This window comes from Hemibagrus wyckioides, linkage group LG26 (genome assembly GCF_019097595.1).
Source record: "Hemibagrus wyckioides isolate EC202008001 linkage group LG26, SWU_Hwy_1.0, whole genome shotgun sequence".
Classification (NCBI taxonomy): domain Eukaryota; kingdom Metazoa; phylum Chordata; class Actinopteri; order Siluriformes; family Bagridae; genus Hemibagrus; species Hemibagrus wyckioides.
The window spans coordinates 14,464,848-14,480,298 of NC_080735.1; the positions used below are offsets into that span (position 1 = coordinate 14,464,848).

The 15,451-nt window shown below is 39.6% G+C and overlaps 1 protein-coding gene across 1 annotated transcript; it reads right to left on the minus strand.

The window, feature by feature from the left end:
- Nucleotides 1–555: 555 nt before the first annotated feature.
- On the minus strand, nucleotides 556–12,662 carry dis3 (DIS3 exosome endoribonuclease and 3'-5' exoribonuclease). Its single transcript, XM_058381206.1, has 21 exons — nucleotides 12,368–12,662; nucleotides 11,310–11,467; nucleotides 11,015–11,208; nucleotides 10,851–10,924; nucleotides 9,810–9,977; nucleotides 9,266–9,427; nucleotides 7,850–7,966; nucleotides 7,459–7,596; nucleotides 7,195–7,341; nucleotides 6,971–7,087; nucleotides 6,672–6,773; nucleotides 6,537–6,601; nucleotides 5,950–6,034; nucleotides 5,675–5,802; nucleotides 5,088–5,174; nucleotides 4,842–4,998; nucleotides 4,387–4,601; nucleotides 3,489–3,657; nucleotides 3,250–3,408; nucleotides 2,056–2,181; nucleotides 556–1,004 (listed from the first exon to the last, which is right to left on the minus strand). The coding sequence occupies exons 1-21, from the start codon at nucleotides 12,584–12,586 to the stop codon at nucleotides 936–938; spliced, it is 2,856 nt and encodes a 951-aa protein (XP_058237189.1). The 5' UTR covers nucleotides 12,587–12,662; the 3' UTR covers nucleotides 556–935.
- Between the last annotated feature and the right edge of the window lie 2,789 nt (nucleotides 12,663–15,451).

The following is a 15,451-nucleotide window of genomic DNA, read 5'->3' on the forward strand; positions in this document are numbered from 1 at the left end:
TTTGTTTTCCGATTTGTTTTGTTTTTGGATTCCTTATTTCGTTTACGGATTTATTTTGTTTCCATATTGGTTTTATTTTTCCGATTTTTTAAATTTTGTTTCCAGATTGGTTTTGTTTTCCGGATTTATTATTTTGTTTTCCGGATTTGTTTTTGGACTTATTTTTTTCCAGATTTGTTTTGTTTTCTGATTTGTTATTTTGTATTCCGATTTTGTTTTGGTTTTCAGATTTATTGTGTTTTCTGAATTTATTTTGATTCCAGATTTGTTATTTTGTTTTGCACTTCTTGGCCACCGTATTTCCCTTGTACTTATTCATCTTCAGCAGACTTAACCAGTTCATCTAAATCAGAATTGCTCAGAAATCCTTCTGGAGAACGTGGGAGCGGGATTTTAAAAATCATCTTTAAAAAGTGTGTAAAAAATCATGTCTGAAAATATTCATTTTTATAAAAAATTAGATGAATATGAAAATAGACGCATAAATGAATCCTCTAAAAAAAATAAATAAAAAAATCTAAGAAAAGTGAAAATTAATGTACTGTAATAAATAAATATACTAAAATATTTTTTATTTATTTTGATCCATTTGAATGTGAGACTAATCTGACTTGATGATAAAACACAGGAAGATTCGTTTAAAAAAAAAACACTTTAATTAATAAAGTTCCTCTGCCGTCACTGTCTGTAAATTCCTATCATTCACTCATTTCTGAACCAAAGGCCAGGGACCTCGTGACATTCAGAGAAACAGAATAATGCAGCACCCAGAAATCCAGTCACACACACTCACTGAAACTGACCTACAGTTCATCCAGACCTCCACATCTCCGTAGTATAGCTACTGGACCCGAAAAGTGAGTGAAAGAATATTTACAGAGATCAATTAAAAACGATTTCTTAAGTCTCGGAATATATAAAAAATATCGGAGGTCTCAGCGATCCAGTTTTTGTTTCTTTGCCTCGGGTTCTGGTTCTGGGAGCTGGACGCTGACACCCGGGATCTGAAAGAGAAGGAGACGTTTAATAAACTGTACATAGACCTGTGGCCAAAATACCTATTTACATCAGAGTAACTGCTGAACATTGCCTTCGTTTACATTTTCCATGCATTAAAACTCAAATCTCAGTAATCATCGCATTCAGTGCCGGCATTACAGCATGATTAATTAAATAAATGGCATTTACTGGCATACACCTTTAAACAAACTACCAAGGAATTAATACGACGAACGTTATTAACCAGTTATACAGCAGCCGAATTCTCGATTCTGATTGGTCAGAAAGTGTTGATTGATTAAGCACAACTCGTGACAGTAAAGCTATCAACAATTCTGATCTGATCTGATGTATATTTTCTATTGCACATAAATAAACTTTAAAAACATTTATTCAAGATTTATAGAAGGAGCCTTCAACGTCAGTGACTTTGAGGTATATGTCAAGCTACGTTTTTTTTCTCTGAGCTTTGAGAGGCTGGTGAATCTACATCATTTATAATGTAAACGAGAAGGCAAAAATTATGTGCAATTAGAAACTGTATAAAATGTATGTATTGTACTGTAATACACGTGAAATTGTCCATGCTGTGGTTAAAGAAGGTTAAAAACTCGGAAAAATAATCAACTTTAGGGTGTTTTGATGTGGCCCAAAAAGAAAGCACACTGATCAGGCATAACATTATGACCACCTGCCTAATATGGTGTTACCCGTCATGCACTGTGTATTCCGACACCTTTCTATCATTAACTTCTTCAGTGATTTGAGCGACAGTAGCTCGTCTGTTGGATCGGACAGTGCTCATAATGTTATGCCTGATTCTTATATAACATTAGAATGAGTTTGTCTGCTTAAACACAATACAGCTACATCATCATTTTACTAGATTTTCTCCTATTTTAGCTCTTTTCTCTTAATATATTAATAATTCTAAAAAAACAAATCCTGGTCATTTTAATTCATTTACGGTTTATATGACTACATGACCAGGCTGTACATTTCCAGATGTTCCTGGGTGTAAAGGATCAGACACAATGATATGATGACTGGACTCACCACTGGCTCTAGCAGAGCCATCCTGATCTTCTGGTGCTGGATGTTGGAGGCGTCCAGACTGATGGTCACTTTGACCTTGTCGAATATGTGGAAGGTGTGCTGCTCCTCCACGGTCAGGGTGGGGCCCTGGAAAGAAAACACAAAATGAAGGTATTACGTATGAAAGCCAGGGATGTTTGGTTGTTTAGAATAATTAGAAAAAGTGATGAAGCTCTTTCTGGGGAACACATTTACATCTATTACACATTCAAAAATGAGCTTATGACTTATTTTGGTATTTAGATGAATCTGTAGCTGAGGCACTTTTACAAATAAGTGTGAGGAAGTGAATATATACACCGATCAGGCATAACGTTATGACCGCCTGACTAAAATTGGTCCCCCCCTTTGCTGCCAAATCAGCCCTGACCCGTCGAGGCATGGACTCCACTAGATCCCTGAAGGTGTGCTGTGGTATCTGGCACCAAAATGTTAGCAGCAGATCCTTTAAGTCCTGTAAGTGCCCCTCCATGGCCCCCACCTCTCAGCTTACAGGACTTAAAGGATACTTTTCATAGATACTGACCACTGCAGACCGGGAACACCCCACAAGAGCTGCAGTTTTGGAGATGCTCTGATCCAGTCGTCTAGCCATCACAATTTGTCCCTTCATCAAACTCGCTCAAATCCTTACGCTTGTCCATTTTTCCTGCTTCTAACACATCAACTTTGAGGACAAAATGTCCACTTGCTGCCTAATATATCCCACCCACTAACAGGTGCCATGATGAGGAGATCATCAGTGTTATTCACTTCACCTCTGAGTGGTCATAATGTTATGCCTGATCAGTGTATGCATGTATTAGCAAAATACAAATTCAACATCGTCAGTAAACACACGTTGTGTGTAGAAGTTAACATGGTCATTATGAGGAAAAGTTTATTACTGAGTTTATATTAGAAGCTGAGAAGGAAATGAAAAATGAGAAAATTCACTGGACTCCTCAAGAGATGCACTTACTTTGCTAGAAATATTATTACTTATTTTCAACATAAGTAAAACTAAAGCAGATACATGGGCTGATTTGGTCGGTTTTGTCTGAATTATTCATTTTCCAACGGTAATTATCATCCTCACTCATCATTCATCATCAGGAACATTGCTGGCTAAACTATTTTAAATGTTGTGTCATAGTTATGAAGCTTAGCGAGAACCTCAGAGTCGAAGCTGAGCCGCGGTCCCGGTTTGTCCTTGTTCTCGAAGAACACCGTGCCCTCCAGGCCGAACTTTGGGATAAGGATGATGATGGCGTTCTTCCTCACAAACAGAATGAAGCCTTCTTCGTTCAGGATGCCTTTGCTCTTGAAGAAGAGCTGTTGGGCAAAAGACTGCGTGTTTTAATAGATGGAAAAGTGAAAAGAGAAAGCAGCCATGATACGTTTCTGTGCCGGACCTGCGTGTGGAAGGCCACAGAGGCTCTCTGGGCGTACTGCGCCATCTTGTGTCTGTAGTTGAGATTGTTGCACAGAGCTGACTGCTTGTGTTTGTCCATGAGATCGGGGTAGGTGCTGTCAGCGTGGATGGCCACAGCCAGCAGCCGGTGCACTATGATGTCAGAGTATCTACAAAAATAAAAAAATTAACCTTTATTTAGAAAGTTTATTATACTCCAAACTTTTCATTTTTTGCATCGTATACTGCTCCTTAAGCTAAATTCTTTATTGCTCCACCCCCCTTTAATTTCCATCAGCTCTATAAGTATTGGAACAAGAATGGCCAAAAGTCGAGATATTATAACAAACACAACATTTTTCAGAAGCACAGCTTTCTGTAGCTAAATGACTGACATCCCAAATATTAGCAAACATTTCAGCAGGAGACTCGCTGCTGTTATTCTGTCTAAGACTTCAGATAATTATTGTATAGAGTCCAATAATCTTAAATCAGATGTTTTCAGAAAAGAAAAGCACTGCTTATGAAAACATAGGTTTGGAAAAATAACTATATATTTTCTCTGTATGTTTAATCTTAAAATATCATTACTGATTCATTTATTTTTTATTTTTTTAAACCTGTTTTGTTTTGCATTTATTCTTTTCATTTGTACAAGTTCTAGCTTGAGATCTGGACTATAAACTAGAAGTCAGCATGGATGTCAAATTTATGATCTATATTCTCACTCTAAAATAATAAAAGGCCCTTCCATAGTTAAAGCCCTTATATTATATTTAAAAATATTAAAAATGCTATTTAAGATAAGGTAATAATTATAGCAATTCTATAATAATTATCACACTTATAAACATTATTAGACATTTGTGAGCATTTTCTGTAGGGTAAAAACGAGTCACCTCCTGATGGGCGAGGTGAAGTGCGTGTAGATGGGCGAGGCCAGGCCGTAATGGTGGAAGTCACTGTCCATCCCCGAGCAGAAGTAAACCGCCTGCATCATGCAGCGTGTGGCCAGGATACGCAGCAGAGTGTTAAAGTAGAGGAAATTCTCTAGAGTTGCCTCGTTTAGAGAATCCGCCAGAGCCTTGGCTGAATCTGTCCGGATCACTAGATCCTGAGGAGGAAAAGGGGTCAGCTGAGTGCAAAGGTTTACACACCCTTCTTTTTAAAATGAACAGAACATTGAATCAGTGTTTGGTTGTGCAGATGTTCCTTCATTGTGATTTTTCCTGCCTCTGGACCTACTGTGAGAGCTGCTGTGATCCAATGATGGTCCAATCAGAACGCAGAATTAATGGATCTGGGTGCCGTATTAGCACAGGATCCGGTGTTAAGAGGTAGATTTAACACGTACCTTCGACTTGGCGGCCTTGATAAGGATGTCGTAGTTGGATGGAGGAGGTGCGGGGTGTTTCCGGAGCAGAGCGCATTCGGAGAACTCCTCGTAGATCTTCTGAGCCACGGAGATGTTCGCCAACAACATGAACTCCTCCACCATGGAGTTTGTGTCTCTGAGAAAATGTTCAAAAACGTTCAGCACACTACACTGAAACTGTGGTGAAACATTTGTTTTAATTAAATGATTCGATTCTGGACTGACTTTAGCTCTTTGGTCTGGAGGTCTATAGGGTCATGAGTCTCGCTGTCCATGTGGAACCGAACTTCAGGGGAAGACAGCGTCAAGGCCCTGCAACGACATCCATCATCCTGTTAACAGTCGCGTATATAAGACGTAAGCATCGTAGTTAAAAAAACGGCGTGCATGAGAGGAACTGAGGGCATGAAGCCTTTATTATTGCCACACATACATTACAGCACAGTGGAATTCTTTTCTCCACATATTCCAGCTGAGGAAGTTGGGGTCAGAGCACAGGGGCAGCTATGATATAGCACCCCTGGAGCAGGGAGGGTTAAGGACCTTGCTCAGTTGCCCAAATAGTAGAGCTTGCTGGTGCTGGGGCTTGAACCCTGATCCTCCTGATCAACAACCCAGAGCTTTAACCATTTGAGCTACCTTTTCCCCGATATTCTTAAAATCTGACTACATTTCAAATTAAAATATTGTAATGCTCTTTACACACCTGTTTAAGTAAAAATAAATAACGGACATGTTCTACATAAAAGCTGGTTGCCATACACTAGGAATTAAAATTTACGCCAAACTGCTCCATTGTCGTTATTCATTACCCTTTTTCAATTCGCCGGGCCTTTAAGATCTTGGCCAGCATGTTCAGACCTCTGAGGCTCTTCGTGACGTCATCGTTCATGCTGGAGTCATCGATTCGCATCTGAGCTTCAGCGTATGTCAGAGAGGCCTGAGAGGACGTAACAGTTCTGTTAATACATGTTAATTGCCTGAATACTCATGCAGTTTTCGTACATACATAAATAGACACAAACGTAAAACGTTAAGAGTGATTATGTAGAATCTTTGTGAGAAGTCATGTAAAATCAGTGCCAACCTTGGAATTGATGACGCTCTTGGTGAAGCGGGTATTTATGATTTCAGCATTGTGATTCATCTCCCAAATACAAGAAAATGCTAACCTGCAGGAACAGAAACGCTAAAAATCAGTCAGTGAGACGATTCAGAGCAATGTACACGGATCAGGCATAACATTATGACCACTGACAGGTGAGGTGAATAACACTGAATATCTCCTCATCATGGCACTTGTTAGTGGGTGGGATATATTAGAGGCAGCAAGTGAACATTTTGTTGATGTGTTAGAAACCGGTAAAATGGGCAGGAGTAAAGCTTTGAGCGAGTTTGATGAAGGGCCAAATTGCGATGGCTAGACCACTGGATCAGAGCGTCTCCAAACCTGCAGCTCGTGTGACTTAAAGGATCCGATGCTAATACCAGAGCACACCTTCAGGGATCTAGTAGAGACCATGCCGAGATGGGTCAGGGCTGTTTTGGCAGCAAAAATGGGGATTAACACAATATTAGTCAGGTGATCATAATGTTATGCCTGGTCGGTGTAAATACTATAGCTATGTGATAACAGAGTCAAGTGATAACTGAAGTGCGGGAGGCTTAAGTTACCTTTCCACATTGGAGCGCAGAGAGCAGAGATTAGAGCTCAGGAGCTCAGGGACCATATCAATCCTCTGTGGAAAAATATGTTAGACACAATTACACAAAATTATATTATGAGGTGTGCTGCATTCGTGCATTTACCTTTCCACAAAGATAGACAGTGGTGCCTCTGCTGGCTGCCTCCTGATCTAACGCATTTCCTGGGCGAATAAAGTGGCTCACATCGGCAATATGGACTCCGACCTGTGGCAGAAAACACCCACAGTTAGTATATAAATATATATAAATTATGTAAATGCTTCAAGAGCTCATAATACTTTAAAACTTAAAAGAAGATGACATACCATGACTACATGCATCTGTGATGATAACGGAATACATAGCTTCTTAAAAACTTACTGTATTTCTAAAATCTCTCAGAATCTCACACACACACACACCTCCAGGTTTCCGTTGTCCAGTTCACGACAGTGTAAGGCATCATCAATGTCTGTGCAGCCAGGAGGGTCGACGCTGCAGACGCACAGGTGCCTGAGGTCCGCTCTCACCTTCAGATCCTGAGAGGAAGGCAACATGTTCAATAAACGCATATGCAGAACTATGGCTAAAAACTTATTGTACTTATAACAAGAACACTGCTTCTTGAGTTGTGATGGTGTTTTACCTCTTCTGTGACACTCCAGGGCATTTTGGGTAAGAAGCTGAGCACGGTCTGCGAGAAAGGCTGATGCGGAACGTCGTGCTCTAAAAGCAGAACCTCCGTCTCGGTCTCCTTATCGCCCGCCCCTCCTAGGTTCCTCACAAAGTGACCCTGTGAAGGACAAAAATCACTTCAATGTAAAAAGACGGATAGCGGTATGTATATAAAACAGCTACTTGGATACAAATAACATTTCTGACGCAGTCCCAGCCCTGACACGACACTCACATTGGGATATCTGGAATTCCTCGGCCAGCCGTCGATGGCCACGATGATCCTCTGGCCCACCAGTGAGGAGGCCTGACGTGTCTCGATGCGGATCCGAGGGATTCGTCTGTCTGCCGGGGTGAACAGATGCCTGGTGGACTGTGGATTGGAGAAATAAAATACATCATCGTCAGTTTCAGCATTACAACCATGTCCACTTTCTGTGTAGGTATAGTACACATTATTAGATTTACTTAAGACTAGTTAATCGAGCAAGAACCGGATCAAAGCTGGTGGCAGTGCTGATCATTTTTCCAGAAGCTATATATTCGTTGTATATTAAAATATTTGTATTTGTGAGTGTTTTATTACTCGTCATGCCAAGCCAAACAAATGCACCATGTTCTGTTACCTCTTTGATTTGAGACTGGTTGAGCATCCCGCAGAAGGGGCGCCAGTTCCTCTTGATAATCCCCACCACGCGGCCAGTGGGCTTTAGCATAGTGGTGTCCAGTACAGGGCTCTTCAACTATGTCCAGAACAGTCAACAGGTAGACCGTTAGAAAGTCTCAGAACACTAATCTATTTTATTCCTTATATATGACAAGAAACTTAGCTTCTAAATTAACATATAACAATCCTACACAATTGATCCAAGCTAGGAAGTGCTCAGATATAATTCTTTAATACCATTCTGTAACAATAATATGAACTTGATTTGAATAAAACAACAATAAAGAATTTGTTCATTATGAGTTACTCAAAATGGCAGAACCAACAGATCTTCACTTCACTTCCTGCAGCCGAGCCTTTTCTGAGTAACTTACTAAAACGTTTGAGGAAAGCATAAACATTTCTGACAATTCTATCTTGCCACTAATGTGACAGTATACCAGTACATTGTCTATAAAAAGGCTTCACAGCTACGCGAGCTAGCTAAACCGTTAGCCTCATAGCTGTATGCTGTGTTTGAATTACTGTGTGATTTAAGTCGTAATAAATCCTTTCTGAATTCGAAACACACATCTGAGGAAAACACTGATATTTCTGTCAGGGTCACTTAGCATTTACACTGTCTATACAGTACAAAAAAACTACCAGGTAGTTAGCTAAATCTAGCTAAAGATAATTTATATATAGATAATTCTCTTGGGTTGCATTTAAATGGAGCTTTAAGTGAAACTTTAGTCGTACTCAATCTATTCTAAGTTTATATTCTCACGCTACTTTATTTGATCTATATAAAAGACTGGTTCCTGGTTATGGGCTGCATGTTAGCTAGCTAAATCATTGGCTGGTTTGTCTACTGCTGCATTAAAAATGTAAACAGAGCCATGTTTACTGATTTACGGTGTAATACTGAGTCCTGTCTTAGCTCAACATGTCTGTATGAAATATTAACGTTTCTGACTCTTTTTTGTTTATATACACACACACACACACACACGACACTTTACAGCTAAATGTTAGCTAGCTAATTCATATGACGTTACACTCCTAAAGGCTCAGGTTTATTGGGTTTATTTTTATACACAGCGACTCTCTGTGTTCGAAACTACAGTATATAAGTCTTTTCACTAGTTGTGAGGCACTAGTAAGCTTGGTTTGCGATTAGAGTTGACCAGTAATTAGCAATGTTCCAGCACATATGAGGACAAAATGAATTTCATTTTATCATTAGCTAACTTAAGCTTAATGCTAACTAACTTCTCGGTTGCCTAGCAACAGCATTCTAACAAATGAAATAACTCGAATGACAAATGTCTTGAGGGTTCGCTTTAGCTGTGTTGAAAAAACCAGCTCTAATTTCTCTGAGTGCTGTAGTCACCTTCTTCTCTGCCTCCTCTTCCTCCGTGTCTTCATCATTCTGCTGATCATCCTGCAGGACCACAGAAGACGGAGCGACCCAGCGCTCTTTGGGGAAGAGCTCCACAGCCACAACGTCCTGGTGCACCGCTCGATTCAGGTTTTGTAGGCCCTGAAGGAGAACCTAGCGCACACACACAGTGAAAAATATTCTTATTTTCATTGCTCATTTCATGTGTTACCATAAAGACAAAGAGATAACATTATGCTAGCTAATGCAATTAAATGAATAATAAGCAAACACATCTTCTACAGGCCCCACCCCCAAAAATACTCGTAGGCAACTTCAAGATACTTCTAATTTTCCTACATTTGTTTTTTCCTCACAAATACTTTTGACTGTCCCTTCAAACAGCTACATGAAAACTAGCTGGACATTCCTCAGTCAATAGCTAGCTAGCTTATGGTCAGTGTGCATATTTCACTGTTACACAAGAGTTCTCTCCACTCTAAAAAAAAAAAAAAAAAAACCTCTAACAGACAAACTAGTTCTTCTTTTCTCCTACCTCCGTGGTCTTGTCTCCTTCTCCGTGGATGAAGACGGTAGCCTCCAGGTAGTTATCGGTGCTTGCCCGGAACGAGCCCTGCAGAAAGGTGCCGCTCTTGATACCTGCCTGAATCTTGGACAGAGGCAGATGCTCCGGGAAAAGCAGCTTACTGCCACTGATCTCATTCTGACAAAAAAACCCCAAACAAATACATTAATTAATAATAATAATAATCTTATAAAGCAAAACAGAATGTTGGCTCTTTCAACTCTACAACCAAATCCAATATCCAATGTACACCGATCAGCCGTAACATTATGACCACCGAGAGGTGAAGTGAATAACGCTGATGATCTCCTCATCATGGCTCCTGTTAGTGGGTGGGATATATTAGGCAGCAAGTGAACATTTTGTCCTCAAAGTTGATGTGTTAGAAGCAGGAAAAATGGACATGCGTAAGGATTTGAGCGAGTTTGACGAAGGGTCAAATTGTGATGGCTAGACGACTGGATCAGAGCATCTCTAAAACTGCAGCTCTTGTGGGGTGTTCCCGGTCTGCAGTGGTCAGTGTCTATCAAAAGTGGTCCAAGGAAGGAACAGTGGTGAACCGGCGACAGGGTCATGGACGGCAAAGGCTTACTGATGCACAGGGGAAGCAATACAATATTAGGCAGGTGGTCATAATGTTGTGACTGATCAGTGTACATTTATAATCACACTCTCTGGTGTTTATTATCCCACTGCCCAGTGTTTATAATCATTTATAATCACACTCTCTGGTGTCACCGAAAGAGGATGAGGTTCCTTTTCGAGTCTGGTTTCTCTCAAGGTTTCTTCCTCTTACCGGCTAAGGGAGTGTTTCCTTGCCACCGTCGCACTATGCTTGCTCATTAGGGATTTGGGATTAATACAAATCATTTAAATATATTCTAGTCTAATATTAATCTTGACCTTATGTACTATATTTCTGTAAAGCTGTTTTGAGACAATGTCCATTGTTGTTAATACACATAAAATTGAATTGAACAAAAAAAAGTTATCCTAATTCCTGGTCCGTACTTGATCATCAGAGGTCAGCGCCAATCTGTCGACCAGCTCGGGATTGCCGATCAGGCTTTTGATGTACTCCTCACCTGCAGAGAAGATCCCCAAAGTAAATTAAATCAAATAAACACCAAGCATGAATTAATTCATCCTGAATGTGCCTATTGAGCTTGACATACATCTGTAAGCGATCACGCCGATCTGCTCGGCTTTCTCCCTGTTTGAGCGGTCGTTTGTGAGCAGCACCACTCTCAGCTCTGCACCGCTCTGAGATCTGCTCAGGTGCTCGGTGTACCACTTAGCCGACACGCGTATGGCTCGGTCATTGCGGTCATTGGCGCTCTCGTTCTGCTCCCTTTCAATAAACGTGTCCCTGGAATTGAACAAAGCGGCATCATTAGGTTTTATAGACAAAAACACTGAGTTTTTTACATTCATCAGTCTCATCATCTTTATCCATTACAACGTGAGTACCTGTGATGTTCGTTCGTGAATGTGTAGAAATGTTTCTCTTTGTCGTGGATGGCATCTTTAATCCGTTTGTACACCGGAGCACTTCTGTGCCGGACCTCCTGTAAAACTGTCTGGAGGATGATCACGTTCCTGATCAGGGGATCCTCCAGAATGTCAATCTGTCATTAAACAGAGACGAACAACGCACGTGAATCGCCGTACAACATGAAACACAACTACTACACAACATGAGTGCACTTACACCACACTTTTAGTAAAATAACACACATTCACTATCTTTATGCCTCATCCTAGGGACTGTTGATGCCTCTGCAACAGAAAGCTACCCGTAAAGGTGCAGTTTCTCAGTTTTAGACGTGTTTCTGGATCTATAAAACTCACCTGATTTTTTAAAAGACACTATACAGAAAAAGAGATCCATTCACTTTGACATAAAATTTTGACATAGTACAGTAGTTAGGTTTTATATATATTTTTCTGGCCCAAGCCAAAATTCACAGTGTACTTACAGCCTTTACAAAGGAGGAATAGTGGACAGAACTTCCTCACTCAAATAAAAATCTATTTTAAAACATGAACTGGATGCAGATGTAGTCTACAATAAGATACGGGATGTAGGACTAATTCAGTATCCAGGATGATTAGATAGTGAGTTAAATCTCATACTTGATAACACTATATTGCCAAATGTTTTGGAACACCCCTCGAAATCATTGAATTCAGGTGTTGTTTTTCAGGGGTTGGGCTCGGACCCTTAGTTCCAGTGAAAGGAACTCTTAATGTTTCAGCTTCATACCAAGACATTTTGGACAATTTCATGCTTGGTCACTGGTGTACAGTCATGTTGGAACAGGAAGGGGTCATCCCCAAACTGTTCCCACAAAGTTGGGAGCATGAAATTGTCCAAAATGTCTTGTTATACTGAAGCATTAAGAGTTCCTTTCACTGGAACTAAGGGGTCAAGCCCAACCCCTGAAAAACAACACAATGATTTAGAGAGGTGTCCCAAAACTTTTATATAGTGTATAGTGTGTTCAGAATGAGACAGTGACACATACCTGATGTAGAACTACATTAGTATCCGGGATGAGATAGTGAGGAAATGGACACAGGTTGCTCTCTATACAGGCATCACGCTGCAGGACTGGAGACTCGTCTTTACACTCGCTGCAAATTTCACTTCCGCACCAAATATCATCTCTCAGATAGTGCTCACGGACTATTTTCAACACGCTACCCGAGCGGGTTTTCTTAACAAACGTCTTGGACTTTAACATGGCTCTCTGCGCTGATCGGGTTTCAGCTCAAAACGAGTATAAAAACACAAGGCACAGGGAACCCACGTGGGTATCCGGGCCAACCAAAAACATTTCCGGAGTTTATTTTTTTACAGAGACGGAAAAAATGTTTTCTTTGGCTATATTCATTTTATGCTTAGTCGACATACTTATTGACGTGACACAGATAAGAAAAACCCCAAAACATAACTGTACATGTACTGCGTTTATGTATTTCAGCAAGCTTTCGAACTCTAAACTCTGCGCATAGTCCTGGTCGTCCAACTATTTTTTTGGGGTGTTTTAAATATCTTAGCCACTAGAGGGAGACATTACACAAAATTTGGAGCTGTTGAGCTATTGCCCAAAGAAAGTATTTTTTATAGCAAATTCTTCTTTTAGTTTGTCTTTGTATGCTTGTGTGTCATTATTTCCATTTTCGTTCTCACTGCTTATTTTTGGAAGGTTGTTTGTGTGCGTCTTTAGCCTATAGTATAGCCCGAACCATCATAATGAGTTATTCCAGCTATACTACCATGTTTGACCCTCTGTAGGGGATCTAACTGACCACAGCCTGTCATGTGCTGATTCATCATGGTGTGATAAGATGCTTTTAGCAATGTTCATATCACAACAAAACCACGGAACCAAAGCTCTAGTCACTATGTGTGTGTGTGTGTGTGTGTGTGTGTGTAAGAGAGAGAGATCCCAGACAGAGAAGTCACACACATTACATCTTGGTGTGTCTCTGACCTGACCTGTTTACTCATCCCGAAGAGTTTTTCGTCGTCTTTACCTAACTGCACCCACACTCCAGTAAACAGGTCCACTGCCCTTATGAGTCACAGTGCAGCTCTATATTCAGAGTGTTTATGCTGCTCTTCTCACTGTGTTACAAAGCACAAAAATACAGGCACAGGGATCCCTGCTGATCAGGTTAGATACAAACTAGACAGGGTTCGGGTTATTATCACCTTCCTTCCTTTTCCTTCCTTCCTTCCTTCCTTCCTTCCTTCCTTCCTTCCTTCCTATCTATTCTTTCTTTCTTTCTTTCTTTCTTTCTTTCTTTCTTTCTTTCTTTCTTTCTTTCTTTCTTTTAATTTTCCGACTCTTGAGCTCTTTCTTTCTTTCTTTCTTTCTTTCTTTCTTTCTTTCTTTCTTTCTTTCTTTCTTTCTTCCTTCTTATCTATTCTTTCTTTCTTTCTTTCTTTCTTTCTTTCTTCTTTCTTTCTTCCTTCTTTCTTTCTTTCTTTCTTTCTTTCTTTCTCTTTCTTTCTTTTAATTTTCCGACTCTTGAGCTCTTTCTTTCTTTCTTTTCTCTTTCTTTCTTTCTTTCTTTCTTTCCTTCCTTCCGTCCTTCCTTTCCTTCCTTCCTTCCTTCCTTCCTTCCTTCCTTCCTTTCCTTCCGTCCTTCCTCTCCTTCCATCCATCCTTCCTTTTCTTTCTTTCTTTCTTTCTTTCTTTCTTTCTTTCTTTCTTTCTTTCTTTCTTTCTTTCTTTCTTTCTTTCTTTCTGCTTGTCTTTCTTTCTTTCTTTCTTTCTTTCTTTCTTTCTTTCTGCTTGTCTTTCTTTCTTTCTTTCTTCATATCTATTCTTTCTTTCTTTCTTTCTTTCTTTCTTTCTTTCTTTCTTTCTTTCTTTCTTTCTTTCTTTCTTTCTTCATATCTATTCTTTCTTTCTTTCTTTCTTTCTTTCTTTCTTTCTTTCTTTCTTTCTTTCTTCATATCTATTCTTTCTTCATATCTATTCTTTCTTTCTTTCTTTCTTTCTTTCTTTCTTTCTTTCTTTCTTTCTTTCTTTCTTTCTTTCTTTCTTTCCTTCTCATATCTATTCTTTCTTTCTTTCTTTCTTTCTTTCTTTCTTCATATCTATTCTTTCTTTCTTTCTTTCTTTCTTTCTTTCTTTCTTTCTTTCTTTCTTTCTTTCTTTCTTTCTTTCTTTCTTCATATCTATTCTTTCTTTCTTTCTTTCTTTCTTTCTTTCTTTCTTTCTTTCTTTCTTTCTTTCTTTCTTTCTTTCTTTCCTTCTCATATCTATTCTTTCTTTCTTTCTTTCTTTCTTTCTTTCTTCTTCTATCTTTTCTTTCTTTCTTTCTATTCTTTCTTTCTTTCTTTTCTTCTTTCTTTCTTTCTTTCTTTCTTTCTTTCTTCATATCTATTCTTTCTTTCTTTCTTTCTTTCTTTCTTTCTTTCTTTCTTTCTTTCTTTCTTTCTTTCTTTCTTTCTTTCTTTCTTCCTTCCTTCCTTCCTTCATATCTATTCTTTCTTTCTTTCTTCCTTCCTTCCTTCCTTCCTTCCTTCCTTCCTTCCTTCCTTCCTTCCTTCACAGTGTTCAGCTCATTATCACTCTGGAACATTTTGCCAAAGCAGTACCACAGTTTGTACAGAGAGCTTCCCCGTATTTATACCCCAGGGTTTATAAAGACCATACAGGCACATGTTTGTGGACACCTGATGATCATACTTGTATAAGCTTGTTGAACATCCTAGTCCGGATTTAGACCACTTTGCTCTTATAACAAGCTCCAATCTTCTTTCCACTAGAGTTCGGAGTGTGATTATAGGGGTCCGGCTTCGGTGTTGCCGTTCATTCCAAAGGTGTTTAGAAGGATTAAGGTGCCTGTGCTCTTACTCCAGTCTTGACAAGTCATGTCTTCATTTACATTACATTTGCATTTCTGTCATTTGGCAGACGCCCTTATCCAGAGCGACTTACAATTTATTTCATTTTATACGGGTGAGAGATTGAGGGTTAAGGGCCTTGCTCAAGGGCACAGCAGTCAGACTCACACTCATGACCTTCTGATCATTAATCCACTAAGCTACAACATCCCACATTATAATGGAGCTCTGTGCTTTGTGCCCA

Bases quoted from the DNA above. Each gene is read 5' to 3' on its own strand.
- dis3 (XM_058381206.1), bottom strand. From the start codon at position 12,586: ATGTTAAAGTCCAAGACGTTTGTTAAGAAAACCCGCTCGGGTAGCGTG. The intron at 10,925-11,014 runs GTATGTCAAGCT...TCTTCTCTGCAG, and splicing joins CGGCGTGATCGCTTACAGAT to GTGAGGAGTACATCAAAAGC. The intron at 7,088-7,194 runs GTAAAACACCAT...CCTTCCTCTCAG, and splicing joins CCTGGAGTGTCACAGAAGAG to GATCTGAAGGTGAGAGCGGA.